Source organism: Buceros rhinoceros, unplaced genomic scaffold (assembly GCF_000710305.1).
Source record: "Buceros rhinoceros silvestris isolate BGI_N320 unplaced genomic scaffold, ASM71030v1 scaffold7561, whole genome shotgun sequence".
Taxonomy (NCBI): Eukaryota; Metazoa; Chordata; class Aves; order Bucerotiformes; family Bucerotidae; genus Buceros; species Buceros rhinoceros.
This window is the reverse complement of record NW_010395898.1, coordinates 30155-46297: the sequence shown is the minus strand read 5'-3', so window position 1 is coordinate 46297 and position 16143 is coordinate 30155. Positions and strand designations below refer to the sequence as shown.

General features: G+C 39.1%; 1 protein-coding gene across 1 annotated transcript in view; it reads left to right on the top strand.

The window, feature by feature from the left end:
• LOC104501823 (usherin-like) overlaps nt 1–16143 on the top strand; it is a gene marked incomplete at both ends in the record, with an annotated part of 125941 nt that overhangs the window by 79995 nt on the left and 29803 nt on the right. Inside the window, one exon of the mRNA XM_010145701.1 lies at nt 6046–6225. Within this exon, the coding sequence (XP_010144003.1) occupies nt 6046–6225 (180 nt within the window). The remainder of the gene's footprint in view (nt 1–6045; nt 6226–16143) is intronic.

Sequence of the window (16143 nt, the reverse complement as noted above, 5' to 3'; positions counted from 1 at the left end):
ACCACCCCCCAACCCCACCCACCCCCGTCCCGTCATCAAGCTGTGGGCTTTATTCATATTTCAGTGCGTAGAATTTGTGAGCATGTAAATGCACGTTCCTTTGTGTTTGTAACACTGATGAACACTTATTTCTACTGACAGGAACACGCCTTCATCATAATGATTACTCCTGCTCTGCCTTAGGGTTCTTGAAGTGTTCTGCAAATTTTCATAGAACAGCTGAGGTCAGAGAGCACCTCTGGATTTCACCTAGTCCAACCCCCCTTCTTCAAGCAGAGTCAGTTGGAGCACATTGCTGAGGACAGGGTCCAGTTGGGTTTTGAATATCACCAAGGATGGAGATTCCACAACCTCCCTGAGAAACTTGTTCCAGTGTTTGACCAAACTCCATGTAAAGAACTTTTTTCCCTGTATTTTCTGTATTTAAAACTGCCTCTTGTTTTGTTGCTATATGCTGCCGAGAAGTGTCTTCTTTATATCCTCACATCAGATATTTATACACATCGATAAGATCTTCTCCCCTTCAGACCTTCTCTTCTTGAGGCTAAATAACCTCAGTTCTCTCAAGCTCTCTTTGTGTGATGAATGCTTCAAGCTCTTCATCATCTTTGCCTGGACTGCACTCGAGTAAGTCCATATCTATCTTGTCCAGCACAGAACAAGCACTCCAGGTGGATCTCACCAGAGCTGGGTACAGAGGAGAGGTCTCTTCCCTTGATCTCCCGGCAGTGCTTCTCCTAATGCAGCCCAGGAGGCTATTGACCATTGTCACAAGGACTCATTGCTGCCTCATATTCAACTTGTTGTCTACCACCACCTCCAAGTCTTTTTCAAAGCAGAAAAGAAGCTTTCCAGCCTCAGCCCCCAGCCTGAGCTGAAGGCCAGCTCAGAGTGGTAGACAGAACGTTCAGCATATGCATTCTGTACATCTCAAGACAGCCCGAGATAGCTGCACCAAATCCGAGTCTGTGAAAAGTCACAGAAGGTGCCTTTGCCTGTTCTACACTGAGGAAAACTGAGCTGTCAAAGCCACAGAAAAAGTTTATCTCAGAATAGCAAAATAAAAATGAATCAAGAACTCACTTTTTCACCCCTTTCCCCCAAGCTTCCCCACACCTCATCCTCATGGTCCTGTGGTATCATTTAAGTTCAGACAAATCTGGGGGTAAGATGAGCAGTCAGCCTGTTTCTAGGACACCGCAAATAGGATTAGGTAGAAATCTGTTTTATAAAGGCGACTCAGTTGTTCAAGTTCCATAGCAATACAAACAGAGAAGTATAAGAAAACTGGTTTTTTTACCAATGTCTTCCGTATAATGATGGCTAGCTCTTGATGATGACGGAAAGAAAAGCATGTGAGCACCCAGTAAGATCTTTCACTAGCATGGCCTTGCTTCCTGAAGTCAGCAGCATAGCTGTGTCAGTGTGTTTGCGATACCAACGCGTTAGATTGGTTGTGTTTAAACTTACTGCCTTAATATAATCACAAATGCAGTGGTAATAATAGAAGTGTTTGATATTTCCCCACATATATGAAGAAAAAATAGGGGTTTTTTCTATTTAATATATAGAAAGGAAATATCTCAACTTATTACCTTCTTTCTTAAAAACATTAATTTTTATCCAGATGGAAAGAGTACCTTTAAATGTGGTGATTTCTGAGAAAAAAACCATTTTTAAATACGAGATGAATGAGTTTAGTTTCTATTATTTCTTTCTTCCGTTGCAGTCTTTGCCATGAGGAGGTTTCATGTTGTACCATTTCCTGCACTCCTTACAACCTTTGTCACATGAATAAGATATCAGAACGGTAATGACTAATATACAGTATTCTGTGTCTGCTGGTACTATACTGTACTACCGTGACCTTTGCAATATTACGTATTCTGATTGGCTGTCCATTTCACCTCTTCTCCACAAGTTAATAAGGCTGTAAAAAGGAGAGAACTTGAAATGGCCAGCCAGTCAAATTACAGAATATTGAAAAGGTCAGAGCAGTACAGCACACAGGAAAAAATTATGGAATATATGAGGCATTAAAATTCTTGTGACAATGATTATAACGCGAATGGAAAAGGATAGCCATTTATGTTATTTCAATCTAGTGAACCCCACAGGATGACAGACCCAGGACAGCAGTAATTTACACACCACTGACCCACGAGAGCTTTATTCACCTATTTACAGAGGTACTCGGTTACAGGAGCGCACATCTGCTTGGCAGCCTCCTTCAGAGTGTCCACCCAAAACCATAGCGAACCTTCCAACCTGAACGTTCACCAGCTAGAGTGACGTGTGAAGCTTAGCACTGTGATCTTGAGTGGAGCATGTATTTGTGTATCAGTTCAATGTAAGTATGTTTAGTACTGGACTCTGTTCCAAGTACACGGGGTTTTTAACTATACGGATATCCTTTAATTTCTTCATTTGGATAATATTTTCCTGAAAAACTGCAATACTTTGTTCTGTTGTAAGCTACGACTAAACTGGGAACAGTACAGGGTTTTCTCAAATACCAGACTTAGCCAAAGAAGTCCCTGAGAAATACTGGGGGAAATACGGAGAACCTTAGGGGCAGGAAGTCTGGGAAAACAAGAAAACCATCACGATGAAAAAATATGGAAAGATTAAGGGGCATGGGGAAGCCTTTCTGCAAAAGGTTTTGTCTTTTTTGAGGGGTTATAGCAGATGCTGAGTCTGATCCCCCTTCCATCGGAATTAATCTTTTGGACTGAGTGCTTGTGTAACTCGGTGTCAAAGGACGTGGTGAGCCAGTTCTAGGAGTTTGCTCTCTGACTCCTTAGTCATGTTGTTCGTGTCAGCTCTGCCCTGAGGAGATCTTGCTTGTTGAAGTGCTGGTGACTGTTCATGGCAGGACTTGTAAGGCAGGAACGATGAGGTTTTCTGGTAGTTTGTCTGAAGGAAAACAATGTCCCTTAGGACTTGGCCGGTGTCTGAGGGAGCTGCTCTTAGGTCTGCAGCAGACTTGTTGGAAGGCTACAGTAGGACCCGTGCGCATGATGGAGGGCAAAACACACGTGGAAAATGGAAGAAGAGAGGCGTCATCCACTTATACTCACAAATAGAGTCCGCACTGAAGCAGCCTAGGCAGGAGTGGCACAGAGTGATAGGACGGGGTTATCGCTGTATCGCTTTCTGTCAGGCTGAACCCATGTGTCTGCATTTTCCAGCCCACTGAAAGTAAACTTTAAGCAGTGAGAAGCGGCAAAGCTGCATATTGCAAGTCATCCCCAGCAAGACCTGCATTTTAAAAATGTTCCAGCGTTTTATTTGCCAGTAGCAGTAAGTTTCTTGGCAGCTGGGAACGGGGATAAAATGCCTTTTGTCTGTGTAAAATTCAGGTTAGGAAACTTTCAAGTGCTCCTCAGATTTTTTTATTAGAAGCAATGAAAAATTTTGAACTGCTATGTTGTCTGTCTCATTGTAAATTTGCAAGTTCAGTTTTGAGCTGAATAAAATGGTTATGTAATTATATACTTCTCCTAATTATTGAGTAATTATATACTTCTTATAATTGCCGAGTAATCACTCTGCTATAACTAGAATTTAATGTTACAACTAATTGTATAATTACTGTATATTAATGTTGTTATCCAGGCAACTTGGAATAGAGTGTTATCCTTTTAGTTCCTTTTCTGTTACTTGAGACTGTCGTTTTAAAAATCTAGTATAGTTAGCCATTGGAAAAAGGATTAATTGTGGGATAAAAATATCAGCAGAGGAAGTACATGCTTTCACTCTGGGCTTGGGTAGATGGTGGGAATAAAAATAGTACAGGTTAAGCCTGTTCTGTAGGTAGAAAAAGGTTAATTTTGTCATGAATTGGGCACATAAATTGCTGTTGGGGACTGTACTTTTATGTTTGAGGTTTGAATCTGTCCTATGTGCCTCGATCTGTCAACACTGGATTTTGAAACTTTGCCACATGTTGTAGGAGAAGCATTTTAAAAATGCATCTTTTTTCACAGCCAGCCGAGTCCTTCAGTGTTTCACCGCACTAGGACCTGAAGAATGTATGTGTCAGTTGTCCATTTCTAATGGCTTTGTTGTTGTTAATAAAACAATAGGTGCATAATAACAGTCGCATGTTGGGTGAGCGTCACAAACAGTAAGTCACAGCCTTGCCTGGTGGTGCAGAGAAAAACTGTGGTAGATAATGAGAGAAACGTCCTTTGTTGGATTGTATCTACTCCCAAATCGCACGGAGGGGCAGTTTCACAAAGGAGCAGAAGGAGGGTTTGAAACACAAGTTAAGAGCTGAGATCGAGCGATGCAGGTGCATTTCTCTAGTGCTGGCTGAGTACCCTGAATATATAAGTGTAATCTCAGACAAAATAACTTTCCTTCTGCAAAACTGGTATGTCCGCATGAGGAATGTGTAAAACGTGGTTGGTTGTTCCTGCATGGTAAGAAGCTTTGCCTCCATTGTTGTTTATAAAATGGGGTCCCTCAAGCTGATGTAAAATTCAGTGAAATCCGAAATAAATCCATCAGGTCTCATGAAATTATTCCACATTCACAGTACTGTAGACTGTTTGGGCAGTTTGATGCTGTGGCAGAGTGTGATCCGGGTAGAATTTGAGCAATGAGGAACTAGACTACAAGGGGCATTCATGAAAAGAGTTTTATAAAACTGTCCCACTCCCCCAAAACTCAGGAAGTAAGTTTGCCATATGTTACCAGCAGAAAAACTGGAAACACCCTTTGTGCAGCTCTGTGAACACAAAATAGTGGAATGGCTTGGGCTTGTGCCGTAGAATTCACAGATTGATTATAAGAATCCCAAAATTAGAGGAACGTCCAGGTCACACATGGTAGAAGGTGATGTGAGCATCACTGACATGTATTGCCTATGCACGTGTTAGTGCACATGGTAGAAGTAGGGAATATTTGAAAAACTGTCTAATAATGTTTCAGTTTTAACTGTTTATTTGAAACTCACATAAAAATGAGTAAAAACAATGTGTTTCACTTAAAAAATTAATAAAAGAGAGTTTCTAATGTTTTTCAATTCTGTTATACTCTGATTTTATAGGGGACTCAGATGTGAATAATCTTCTGCCTGTGACAATGTCTTGAGATATTTTTAATAGTTATATTTTATCTCATTCTCACACCTGTGGCATCAGACTTGTGTGATTCTGCTGTTTGCAATGCAGAATTTCCTTTGACTTCAATGTGGGAGCTCTCCATGGAATGATGGATAGTAGTAATAATATTAATCATTTATATAGCACTTTATATGTTCAGAATATTGGGTAATCTTTAAATGAGCTCAGCTTTGCTCTCATACATGAGTGAGGTCTTCACTCAGTGAAAAAAAAATGTTGCTTGACATACAATTTTTTTTATTTTCCAGTCTTACTCATCAGGTATTTTGGAAAGGTTTGTTTTGTTATTTTTGTAAGGTAGAATATTGTCTTATCTTATGGTTGAGATCTTAAAGGGTTTGTAAAGGACACGTAGGTTGCTGTGGTGTCCTCTGATGATTTCAACTGATAAAGTGAATACTTCAAATCCTTGTTTTATCTTTGGGAGACTGAAGGCCATGCTGGAAAGCAGGAGTTTCTCGCTGTGGATGACCAGTTCTTATGTATGCAATGGAGTTATAAACCGCTAAGTGCTTTTCTGGTGAATTCAAGCAGTTCTACCAGTCTTTCATAGGCATATTTGATAATATTTTGATTTTTCAGTTATCACACAGCTGTTCTAGAACATGAGTAATTTCTGCATTGGCTTCTCTTTGCAGTATATAGCAGTCAGCTTTGCAGCTGCGTGGTTGGTTGATTTATTTTCCAAGTTTTACAAGTACCACAAATGGTTGGCAAATGAGGAGAAAATGCTAAATAATATTGTCTTCCAAACAGGCAATTTTTTTGCTATTATTGATATCACTGGCAACTTTTTTATGTGAGTAGGAATAAGACTTGCTTCATGGAGATGATGAATTGTAGCAGATGCAAAGTATAACATTTGTTCTTCTCCCTATCCCCCCTCCTCCCCCCCCTTCTTTTTTCATAACAGGTAATGCTAATTATTCTGTTGTAAACGGTACTCGGACATTACGCAGCAGCAACGAATCCAATGTATGGGTACCCATTAAAGGACTGATTCCATTTTCTAACTACACAGTGCAAGTGAATGCTTCCAACAGCCAGGGCAGCTTGATAAGTGATGCTATAACGATAGCCATGCCTCCAGGAGGTAAGTATGAAAAAGTGCTTTTTCTGTGCATGTAACAATTACATAAATACTCTGTTGAACAAAACATTATTTATTATTGCAGCTGAGGACTGGAAGTCCAGAAGAATGTGTTTGCATTAGTAGTTCTTACTAACAAAACTGTTCTTTTCAGCTTCTAATTTGTCACAAATTTGTTCAATTTAAGAATTAGAGAATGAAAACCGGTAGGTGTATAGATAACATATTATGTAGGTGAGAAGTGCATTAAATACTTAATTTTTTTTCCTGTGAGGGGTGGTGTATTCTGTCAAGGACAGCTCATCTAATCTAAGAAGATAGAGTTACCTACATTTTGTCATCTGTTTTAGAACAAAAGTTGTAAGTGCTAACAAAGAGCATTTACTGGGTAGACTTAGATGTTTTGTTAAGAATAGTAATATAAACCATTGCTAATATATTAAGCCAGAAGCCGCAGACTGGTGTAGCTGTTACTATAATTTATATAAAATTGCAACGTGCTGATTTACAGTAAATGAAGCTCTAAGCCACTTTGTATATTATCTTCATAAAAAATCTGAATTCAGCAAATGCTCCCTGAAGAGTGTGCATGTCTTTTTTTTTTTTTTTTTTTTAAATGAAAGCTTACATTTACCGCTGATGTATATGTGTTCTTTTGCCTTCTCTTTTCATGGACATCCTAGTGAATTAGCTCTTGTCAAATAAATGCCAGTGGTAACAAGGAATCTTGAATTGTGAGTGAGGGCCCAACAGAGCTTGATCGTGAGAGATGTGTAGGTGTAGCTGATGAGCCAGAATAGTGTACAGTGACAAACATATCATTTGAAAGTAAAAAAACCAAGCAAAAAACCCCATATTCCATAAGCCCTACAGCTCAAAAATACAATAATATAGTTACGCTTGGAGCAGTTTACTTGCAAACAGATGGATTGGTTTTGGGGCCAAACCTCAGGAAGACTTCTGAAAAGTGAGTATATGAAATGCAGGGTTTGGATGACAGATTGCTGAGCAAGAGGAAAAGGAAAATTCCCAGCACATTTTATAGTTTTCCAACCTGGTTGCCAAATGACACCCAATATTAACAAATACACATTGTCATATAATGTAATAAAACCGCATCTGGGTTTTACTGCTCACTTAAGACTGAGCAGGAAGACAGTGAAATTTCTAATCCCAGTGTCACACTTCAATTTTGCATGTAGAGAAAAATTTGGTAGTGAAAATTTTACGAAACGGGAAGGTAAAGCATCTTTAAAGATAGGCAAGGATGTGCACAGGTTTATGACAGCCATTAGGATGCACTTTCTTTCATCATTAGATTGTTGTTGATTACAATTAGAAAACTTATAGCTTTGAAATTATCTTTTTTGTGACCTTGCGGTAGTTTAAAAGCAATACCTCATTGATTAAATAGGTTTTAGTTCATGCTTCCTTTTAGTTAATGACCTGAAAACATATTATCCTGATTTACACATAAAATCATGCTGAAAAGCATGTGGCATTCACTAGGATATGTGTGTTTAAGTAGAATTAAATTAGCACTGAGAGTTATTAAAGAAATCTTCCATACTATTGTCCAGTGGACTGTGATCTGCAGTGAAATGATTAATTAATGAAGCAGTGCCTATGGGAGAAGTACACTCACACACTATGTTCTCACTCCGTGTGTACACACACACAGAGACGCACACGTGTATTTCTAGGAGCTGTGTTTACTTTACTGTGATATTTATTATAATGACGCTCTGAGTGCCATATAACTCCACTGCATGCTAAATTATGAGCTTAATGGTAATTTTACACCGGGCTGTGTTCAGTGCCTTCCCTTCCAACACTTCCTGAATCACAACATGAAGTCTAGATGCTACTGAAGTCAGAAGAAATGTTATTTTTCTACCTCAGTGGCCAAGATTTCACTTTGACAGAAGTTTTGTTTGATCAGAGAGTGAAAGAGGTCTCATTATGTACAAAATCACAGCCTTTTAATGAGTGTTAAAATGCAGCGTTCTCTTCTCAAGGATGAAAAAAAAAGCTGTTTCAAAAATTTACATTGTGGGGAATACTTCGTGAAGCTTTATGGAAGATTGTATAAGAGGGAGAGTGGTAGAGGACAAAGGAGTATTCCATTTTGACGCTGCTGAATATCACTGTTTTTCTATTATGATACAGATTTTCTTACAACGTGCATTTCTTTTGTTTCATTTTCTATCTAAAACGTGTTGCACACGATGTATAGCACAGCAAATCTTGAGTGTTACCTGACTGAATGTGTCTTAATGTCTCATCAAGCTGATTTGCCATGCTTAAAGTCAACGCTTAAAAAAAATTCTTAGAAATAAGGAATATATTTTATCTAAGCTCTTGACTGAAATTGCAGTGCAGGTTCAAGAGTTCTTGGAAAGATTAAAAAAATAAAAACTGAATCCAAATGTTAATCCATAAATATGAAACTTACTTTTGACCCTTACCCTGTAGTGGTCTGGAGTTACTAATGGGGTTAGGATTTCAACTCTTAATGGGACTTGGTGCATTAGTGTTTTGTATGCATGGAATTCAGCATTCAGTTTAATAAGTGGTTGACATTGGTGATGTCCCTTAATTTGCTTAAATCTAATTGGCTCTTTTATCAGTCAAACCTGTATGGATTGGCAATTGATCAGAAAGGGTCAGCCATGACTGTGCATGTACTTAAATGCTGGAACCACCAGTTAAAGTCACTGTTGCATAATAAGAAGCTGAAACCATGAGAACAAATGATCTTCAGAGTCGGAAGGCGAAAGAAAGTGGAGAACTTTTTCAGGATGTTCAAGTTCAGAACAAAGGCATTATGGAGAATATAAATTTTAAATACACCGCTTTTTGCATCAAGACTTAAAGCTTTTTTTTTCCAGGTGAAGTGAAAACTTGTCTGAAACTGTCTCTGTTACATCAAAGAACTGCATAGAAAGCTAAAAGAGATGGGAGAAGCATAAAAGGGCATAGTTTAAAATGATTAGTGACAAATTTCATACTGCAGAGGTAGAAGTAAATTTTTTTGAGTTTTATATTTTTTCTAAAAAGAATGAATTTGTTCTGTTTATCTTGTCCTAAACTGCTCTGGTAGAAGTTGTAAAAAATAATATCTTAGCCCATGTTTCACATTAATTTGAGCATGCCAGCCAGTAAAAGGTCTGGACAACAAATTGTTTTAGAATTAATTTAATTGGATAAATGAATTGAAATGATATAGCAGATGTAAAGCTGCAAAAATCTAGGAGATTTCTGTGTTTGGTTATCTATTTTCCTTCTGAAAGAGTGCTATTTCTGATGCAGTGGCACTCAGAGGACCCCATTAATTTAGGATTGCTTTGTCCTAAGAGATGGCAAGCTAACAGGACGGAAAGTTGCAGTCACTACTGGTTGTAGCTTATACTCTAGTTAAATCCGTTTGTTCCCTTCCATGGACCGCAAAAGCCCTACTGTGAAAGGGGATGAGAAGTCCCGTATGCAGAAAGGAAGGAGATCGATTGATTCTGTTGAAAAAAGAGGCGCACAGAGAGATAGCACAGAGAGACAGGCTGCTGACCCGATGGGAAGCAGAAAGGTGGAGGCTCAGTCGACACCTCCAAAGCTCAGAAAAGGGCTGGGTTCACAAGTGACGACAGGAAGTATGAGGCTTGTTGTGGTTGGTAATTCTGTATCACATTGCAGAGCTGTCTCTGGGTGGTTACTTTTGTTGGGCATTACAAACCGTTAACTTGGTGCTGACTTACGTATAGAAAAGAGCCTCAAAGAACCGGTATGTACTCCCTATGTAAAAGGGAAGATACTCTGAAAAAAATAATTTGCGTAAGCAATGAAGTGTCTCTTTAATCTCTGACATAATTTGTGAAGTATATTGTTCGTTTAGATGCTGTGTCTGTGATTTGCACAACATAGGAACGTCTGGCTGTGAAAGGTGTCAGATTTTGCTTTGGACTCTCAAGCACCTGCCCTTTGCCGGTCCCTTGTTTGCATGCGGGATGCTGCATGCCTCTGCCTACAAGCTTGAGCTAGCTCTCAGCAGCAAAAAGTGAGCCCACATACTCGTAGCTGTTTGTTCAGCAGCTACAGAGGATGGTGTCCTGCACCCAGAGGGTTTCAGCCACTGTTAGTTAAGGTAGCAACACCTTTGAGACTGGATATTGAACCGCATCATAGGATCAAGTATGCAAACAAATAAGAATCACATCATAGAGCTTATATTCACACCTGAAAGCATTTGCTTGTGCAAGTTGAGCACTGAAGCCAACAGGCCTCCTTAGATGGATGAATATTCAGTAAATAAAGTAAACTGATGCTATTAGGCCAGAATTATTTAGGATGAAAAATCAAACCTGTATGTGCTAGTTCTCCCCGTGAGACTGGTTTGTTTTTCTCTGATGCTCGGTATTATATTAAGAGTCAAAGCATAGAGCTTGTTTTGAGAGAATTTCCTTTACTTAAAATTTCAGGTACTACTGAAACATTGGTCGTTTTTCTCAATTTTCTCCTTCCCTCCTTCCCCTTCTTTTTCATCTTTCTTACATGTTCTCATGTCACTTCTAAAAGTGGAGTAATAAAAACAGAATTTAAAAATGGAAAGAAGAAATGAAAGGTAGTTTAGAAAAAAAACCCCCACACATCTGACATGATCCTATTTTGTTCATTTTGAAAAAAAAACCTAACTAAAAATTTCCAAATTCTCAAACTTCTACATGATATCTCTATAAATTCATGATAATCTATTCTCCAATTTGACAAAGAGCAGGAAATATTTTAAACAAAATTGTTGCAAACAAGTCAACAGGAGTGGGACGGGGAGTGTTGACAGAAAGTTCTTCATGAAAAATTGTGCCCATATCTTTTCTAGAGGTAATTTAAGGAGAGAACAGGATAGAGTAGGGAGGGGGAAGGAGCGCTCCTACATCTCTCATCAACGACCCAGCTAATTAAAGTGTGTCAGTGGCAAGCTGTGTAAATTGTTGCAGTTCCTTTTGTCCAGAAAGATGATTTCATGGGGATATAAGGCTAGGATTGCAGAAGTGCTTGTGTGGAAAACTGGGAGTTGTTCTAATGAAACAATAATTCTTCTCTAACCTCTGCAGTATTGAGCTGATTGTCATTTTCATTAGTTCGACTTTCTTCTTTTATTCCCCTCTCCCAGTCTGTTCGGCACATCTTTCAGTGAGCTCATACTGTGTCTATTCTTGGTTGGGGTGGGTGTTTTGGGCTACGGGAGAAGAGAGAAGTCAGCCTCGTTCCTGAACGTTTGTGCCTTCAGACTCTGGCAGCGGGAGGCACAGAGATGCCCACTTCACTGTGCACTTACCTAAACTGCAGCCAGTTGGGGCTCAGCCTAGCTCCACACATCACACGAAACTGCCTCAAGGTTGCTTTAATTTGAACCTTAGTGTAAGTCTTTACTCGTAAAACTGGAGGGTGCCAGAAAACAATGACACTCCAGCTACGTCTCTTTTCTTCTGATTGCCTCCTTCCCTTTGCCCCTGCACCCCCTGTCCCTTTGGAGCTAGGCAGACCTCCCATAGCTCGAGCTACGCTGTTTCCGTGCTCCAGACATAGGGCATCTGTACTTCGCAGCTCTCAGGTTGCTTTCGGTCTTCTGGAGCTTCATGGAACAGTCAGGGCAATAAGATCAAAGCTGCGATTTTAGTTGCCTAGAACACGGATGTTTTTGCTTGCTTGGGGAGTGCCAGATGCGAAAGGGAGAGCTGTGCAACAGCTTGGAATAGCCAATGGATCATCTATAAGCAGGCAGTTAACCTCGCTGTAGAGGTCTCACTCCCGGTCTTTCCAAAACCTTACCCTTAGCATGAGGTCCAGGCAGTACTTAAGATCTCTTGGAAGAAATCTGCTGTAAAGCAGATTTCATGCTTGAAAATTACAGCTTAATTGTACTTTTGAAAAACAGAAGAATATATAGAAGTGGGAAAAATAGTCTGTTGTGGAATTTAGCAGCAGATCATCATTGAAAATTATTACTTCCATCACATAAACCTAATTTGGACCAATTTCAGTTGTACCTAAAAAAGGTCACAATTTAGATGAAGTATGCAATTTTTATATAATCTTAAGCCTATTCATGGTTGGATTTTTTTTCATTCTGTGTAAATCTGAACTAGGCTGTTCAGTACTCTAATTAAAGTCAACATTCTTTATGCCATAAATTAGGTTCTTCTGTTGAAGGAATTCTGCAATAAAATGACATTGAAATTCCTAGTGAAAACATTCAGAAGATACCTGAAAAATCACACCAGGAATTTGTCTTTTGAACCATTTTCCAGATAAACGCAAGTATTAGGAGTGGGTTCAACTTTTGCGTTACTTTGCTACTATGATTTGCACAGCTTTTCTAAAAAGTTTGCTTCATTATTTTTGACACTTCCTGCTCCTATAGTTTCCAGGAAAAAATGGCATTGCCATTAACTGTCAACAAAGGCTGTGGGTCTGTGGGTTGGTGGTTTGGGTTTGGGTTTTTGGGGGTTTGTTTGGGTTTTTTTTTTTTCATTTTATTCTGTATTTTCTGCACTTGAAGCATGTAGATTATGAAAGTTATCCTGCCGATCATAGAGAACTGGCATGATCCTATTTTGTTCATTTTGAAAAATAAAGGGTTTTTTTGAGCTACTTTGCACAGCTGAGAAGGGTTTGAAGTTCCCCCATTTGCAATGAACTCTGTAAGCCTCCAGCAAAGTTCTGTCCCTCTGTTACAGATTCATCACCTTTCCATGTTAACAACAAAAAAAAATAGCTTGTGGGGGGAAAAAATAAGGATCTCTTCAGATCTCGCTGAGGGTGAAATGTAGAGGGAATCAATCCCTATTACTTTCCTCTCTTTAGCTGTGGAAAAAAACAGAGATGATTTTTTTTAAACATCATGGCCATAAAAATGCTTTTGCTTTTTTTGCTGGTTCCTTTACAGTTAAAAATAACACCTATTAAGTCCTGGTTGGGTTTTCTATGTAGTTTGGGAATAGATCTGAAATTGAATTTAAAACCTCTTAAACTTTGTATCTGAATTCTTAAAACACTTTGCAAAACGAAAATATTTTTTCTCCATACAGTCCTGGTGGTGGTTTGACTTTCCCCTGCTTTTTGCTAGTAGAATGCTCCTTATTGTGTAACATCTATGCAGTTGTCTTTGGGCTAGTTGACTTAGCACCTAAGGAGAAATAAGACAGAAGAGGAGAGGAAAAGGAAGTTGAGCGAGACTCAGTCGCTGGAGTCACCATTTCTCGTACGGTGTCCCGGTAGTGCAGTGTTGTTGTAGGCTACTCTCTTTCTCACAACAAAGGTGACTGTACGGGTCTACAAGCCTTAGTGATTCCTGACATTTCACAGTTTGTCCTCACAGTGCTTTTCTTTCTGAACATCTGTTTTTCTGTCTGCACTCAGGTGTGGGTGCACACACACAAATATGTCTGTGGTATATTAGCATACGCATGTTCATACATACCTGCTGGATTTTTGTCTTTTTTTTCCCTTCGAATCTGTATGCAGGCCTTATTTATTCTTCTGACAAAGTAATACTGTGCTCTTAGATTAATTCCAGGTTAGTAAAATGAGAAAGGAACTTCATGTATTTCATGTTAAGGGGGATGTGTCCAGTGAGGAATTACATTAATTCTCACTATTTGTATGCTGACATATTTACTTCTGTGATTTTTACAAATATTTAGTAATTCAGCTTTCCAGCTTTCTGAAGTTGCTGAGGATTGTTATTCTTGTTTTACAGACAGCAAGGAGTACAGGCATGTGTTAGCAAGGGGAGCTAGAAGAGATTTTTATATTCATCCTTGTGCTGAAGAGTATAATATACATGTCAGAGTTTGTCAGCCTCTCTTCTTGTGCCTCAGCTTAGACTGCGGGATTGCCTCTCGGTGAAATGTGCCACCGCAGTTGAACGCAGCCGCTGTGTACAGAGAAAATATGTGGATTCAGGCTGACTGTTTTTAGATTATCTAAACAGCTCTAACAGAACAGTTAGAAAAGAAGTTGAGTGAGTGAAGAGATGGCACTATATAAAGAAGGAATATTTCTCTTTTCTCTATTTCTCCTTCCACTGACGTTGTGAGTGCTTTTACATGCTAAGAAGCCTATTTCAGAGCGTTGTTCGTAAGAAATTGATAGTGCTGTCCAAAAAATTCAACAGGATGTTACTGATGGTTCTAATCTGCATTAGGCAGCTGTAAATTTTCTGTGATGAAGATTTAGCCCTTTCAGTCTGTATTTTTAAAAAAGAACAAGGGAGAGGAACTTTTCCCTGCTTCTTTACCTTTTGTCAAAAGATTGAAGAAAATCTGAATTTTAGACAGTAAGTATTGCCAAGAGCATTTCCTTTACCTCAACATACAGTGAATTGTGTGCGTGGATTGGAGTAAATGCTGTGGCATGTCTTGTGCTATATAAGGCAAAACACAGTCAGCCTGGCTTGGGTTTGAATAAAAAATGATAGTGTTATGAAGATTTTTAATCAATTAGGCCACCCAATTTTGAACAAGAAGACAGTAGCCAAGATCCTTGCAGTGAGAATACACGGGAACTGATCATTCGTTGTTGTGTATTGACACGTTTCCACCAATTCCAGTGGGTTTGTGTGTTCGTCAGCGTTATCTGAGGAAATGAAGCCCAGAGTTAATTCGTATAAATGGTTTATTTGTTAAAAGTACTAGAACATGACATTAACTGATGAGTAGCTAGTTAATAATACTTTATATCCAACTATCCTGTGGGGATGGTTGGGTATGAAGAGTTGTAAGCATTTTACCCTATTCATTGCATAAGTCAACTGTATATTTTGCAGGCGTTATTTCCATGTGTGAAAAAGCCTGTCTGTATTGCTTCTTATTCACCTTAAATATTAAATATTTTGCTTCAGTGGCAAACACCAGGATCATATTTCTGTCAATTCAAATGCTATTTTTAGTGGGAGACCAATCCACAAAAACAGTTAGGGATTTTTACCACAGGTGGAATGGAGGTGTCACTTTTCACATTCTGTCATAGCTCGTCTCCGTTAGAGCACTGGCCAAAAAAGGGGGATCTGGATTATTGATCCTACAGTGACTAACGTTCCCATCTCCCTCTTGCTGGGCAGCGTACTAATCTCTTCGTGCAGGAGCAAGGAAGACAGAATGTTGTCATCTGTCCTGTTGAAACTCTACTACCAGGGAATTAAAAAAAAAAAGCCAAGTCTTATTTATTGGGGTGACAGAGCAGGCACTATTGTAACCCATGGCTAAAGCGACTTCTTCAGGATGGAGTCGGGCAGTGTACACGTCAGCAGCAAAGGGGGCAAGAGGAGCAGGTCCTGAGTTCTGGGCATTTGTGGATCTGGACATAGGTTGCTCATCAGTGCCGGTACTCAGCAGCAGCATCAGAATGTGATCCTGTTGCTGTTTTCTAATACAGCTTAATTTATTGATACTGCAGCTGTAGAACTAGACTGTAACGCGAAGTGACAGCCATAGCATTGCAGTTGGCAATTTTGAGAAGTGATAAGAATTCTTGCTTACCCTGTAAATGTGATTTGTCAGCCTCGGCCTCGTGTTACATAAGAGAACAATATACAGTGTTTTGTTGTTATTTTCCTAATTACAATAGTTCTATTTCCAGTTCTGAATATTTTATTCTGCTCTTTGCCATCGTGCAGATTATCCTCCTGAGAGTTTTGCACGTTGATCGATGTCAGGATTTGGTTATATAGGAAAAAAAACACTCCATGCTGTTAATGATGACAGATACAATTAAATTAATTCTTGGCCGTCTCTTTTGATGTACACAGATTTTCGCCATTAATATTGATGCACTTTAGAGTCACAAGCACATGTTGGGAGGGGATCAAGCCCCTGAATGTTGTATTTTGCTCTTTGTAGTGCTGACTATATCATTTTATGTCTAAAT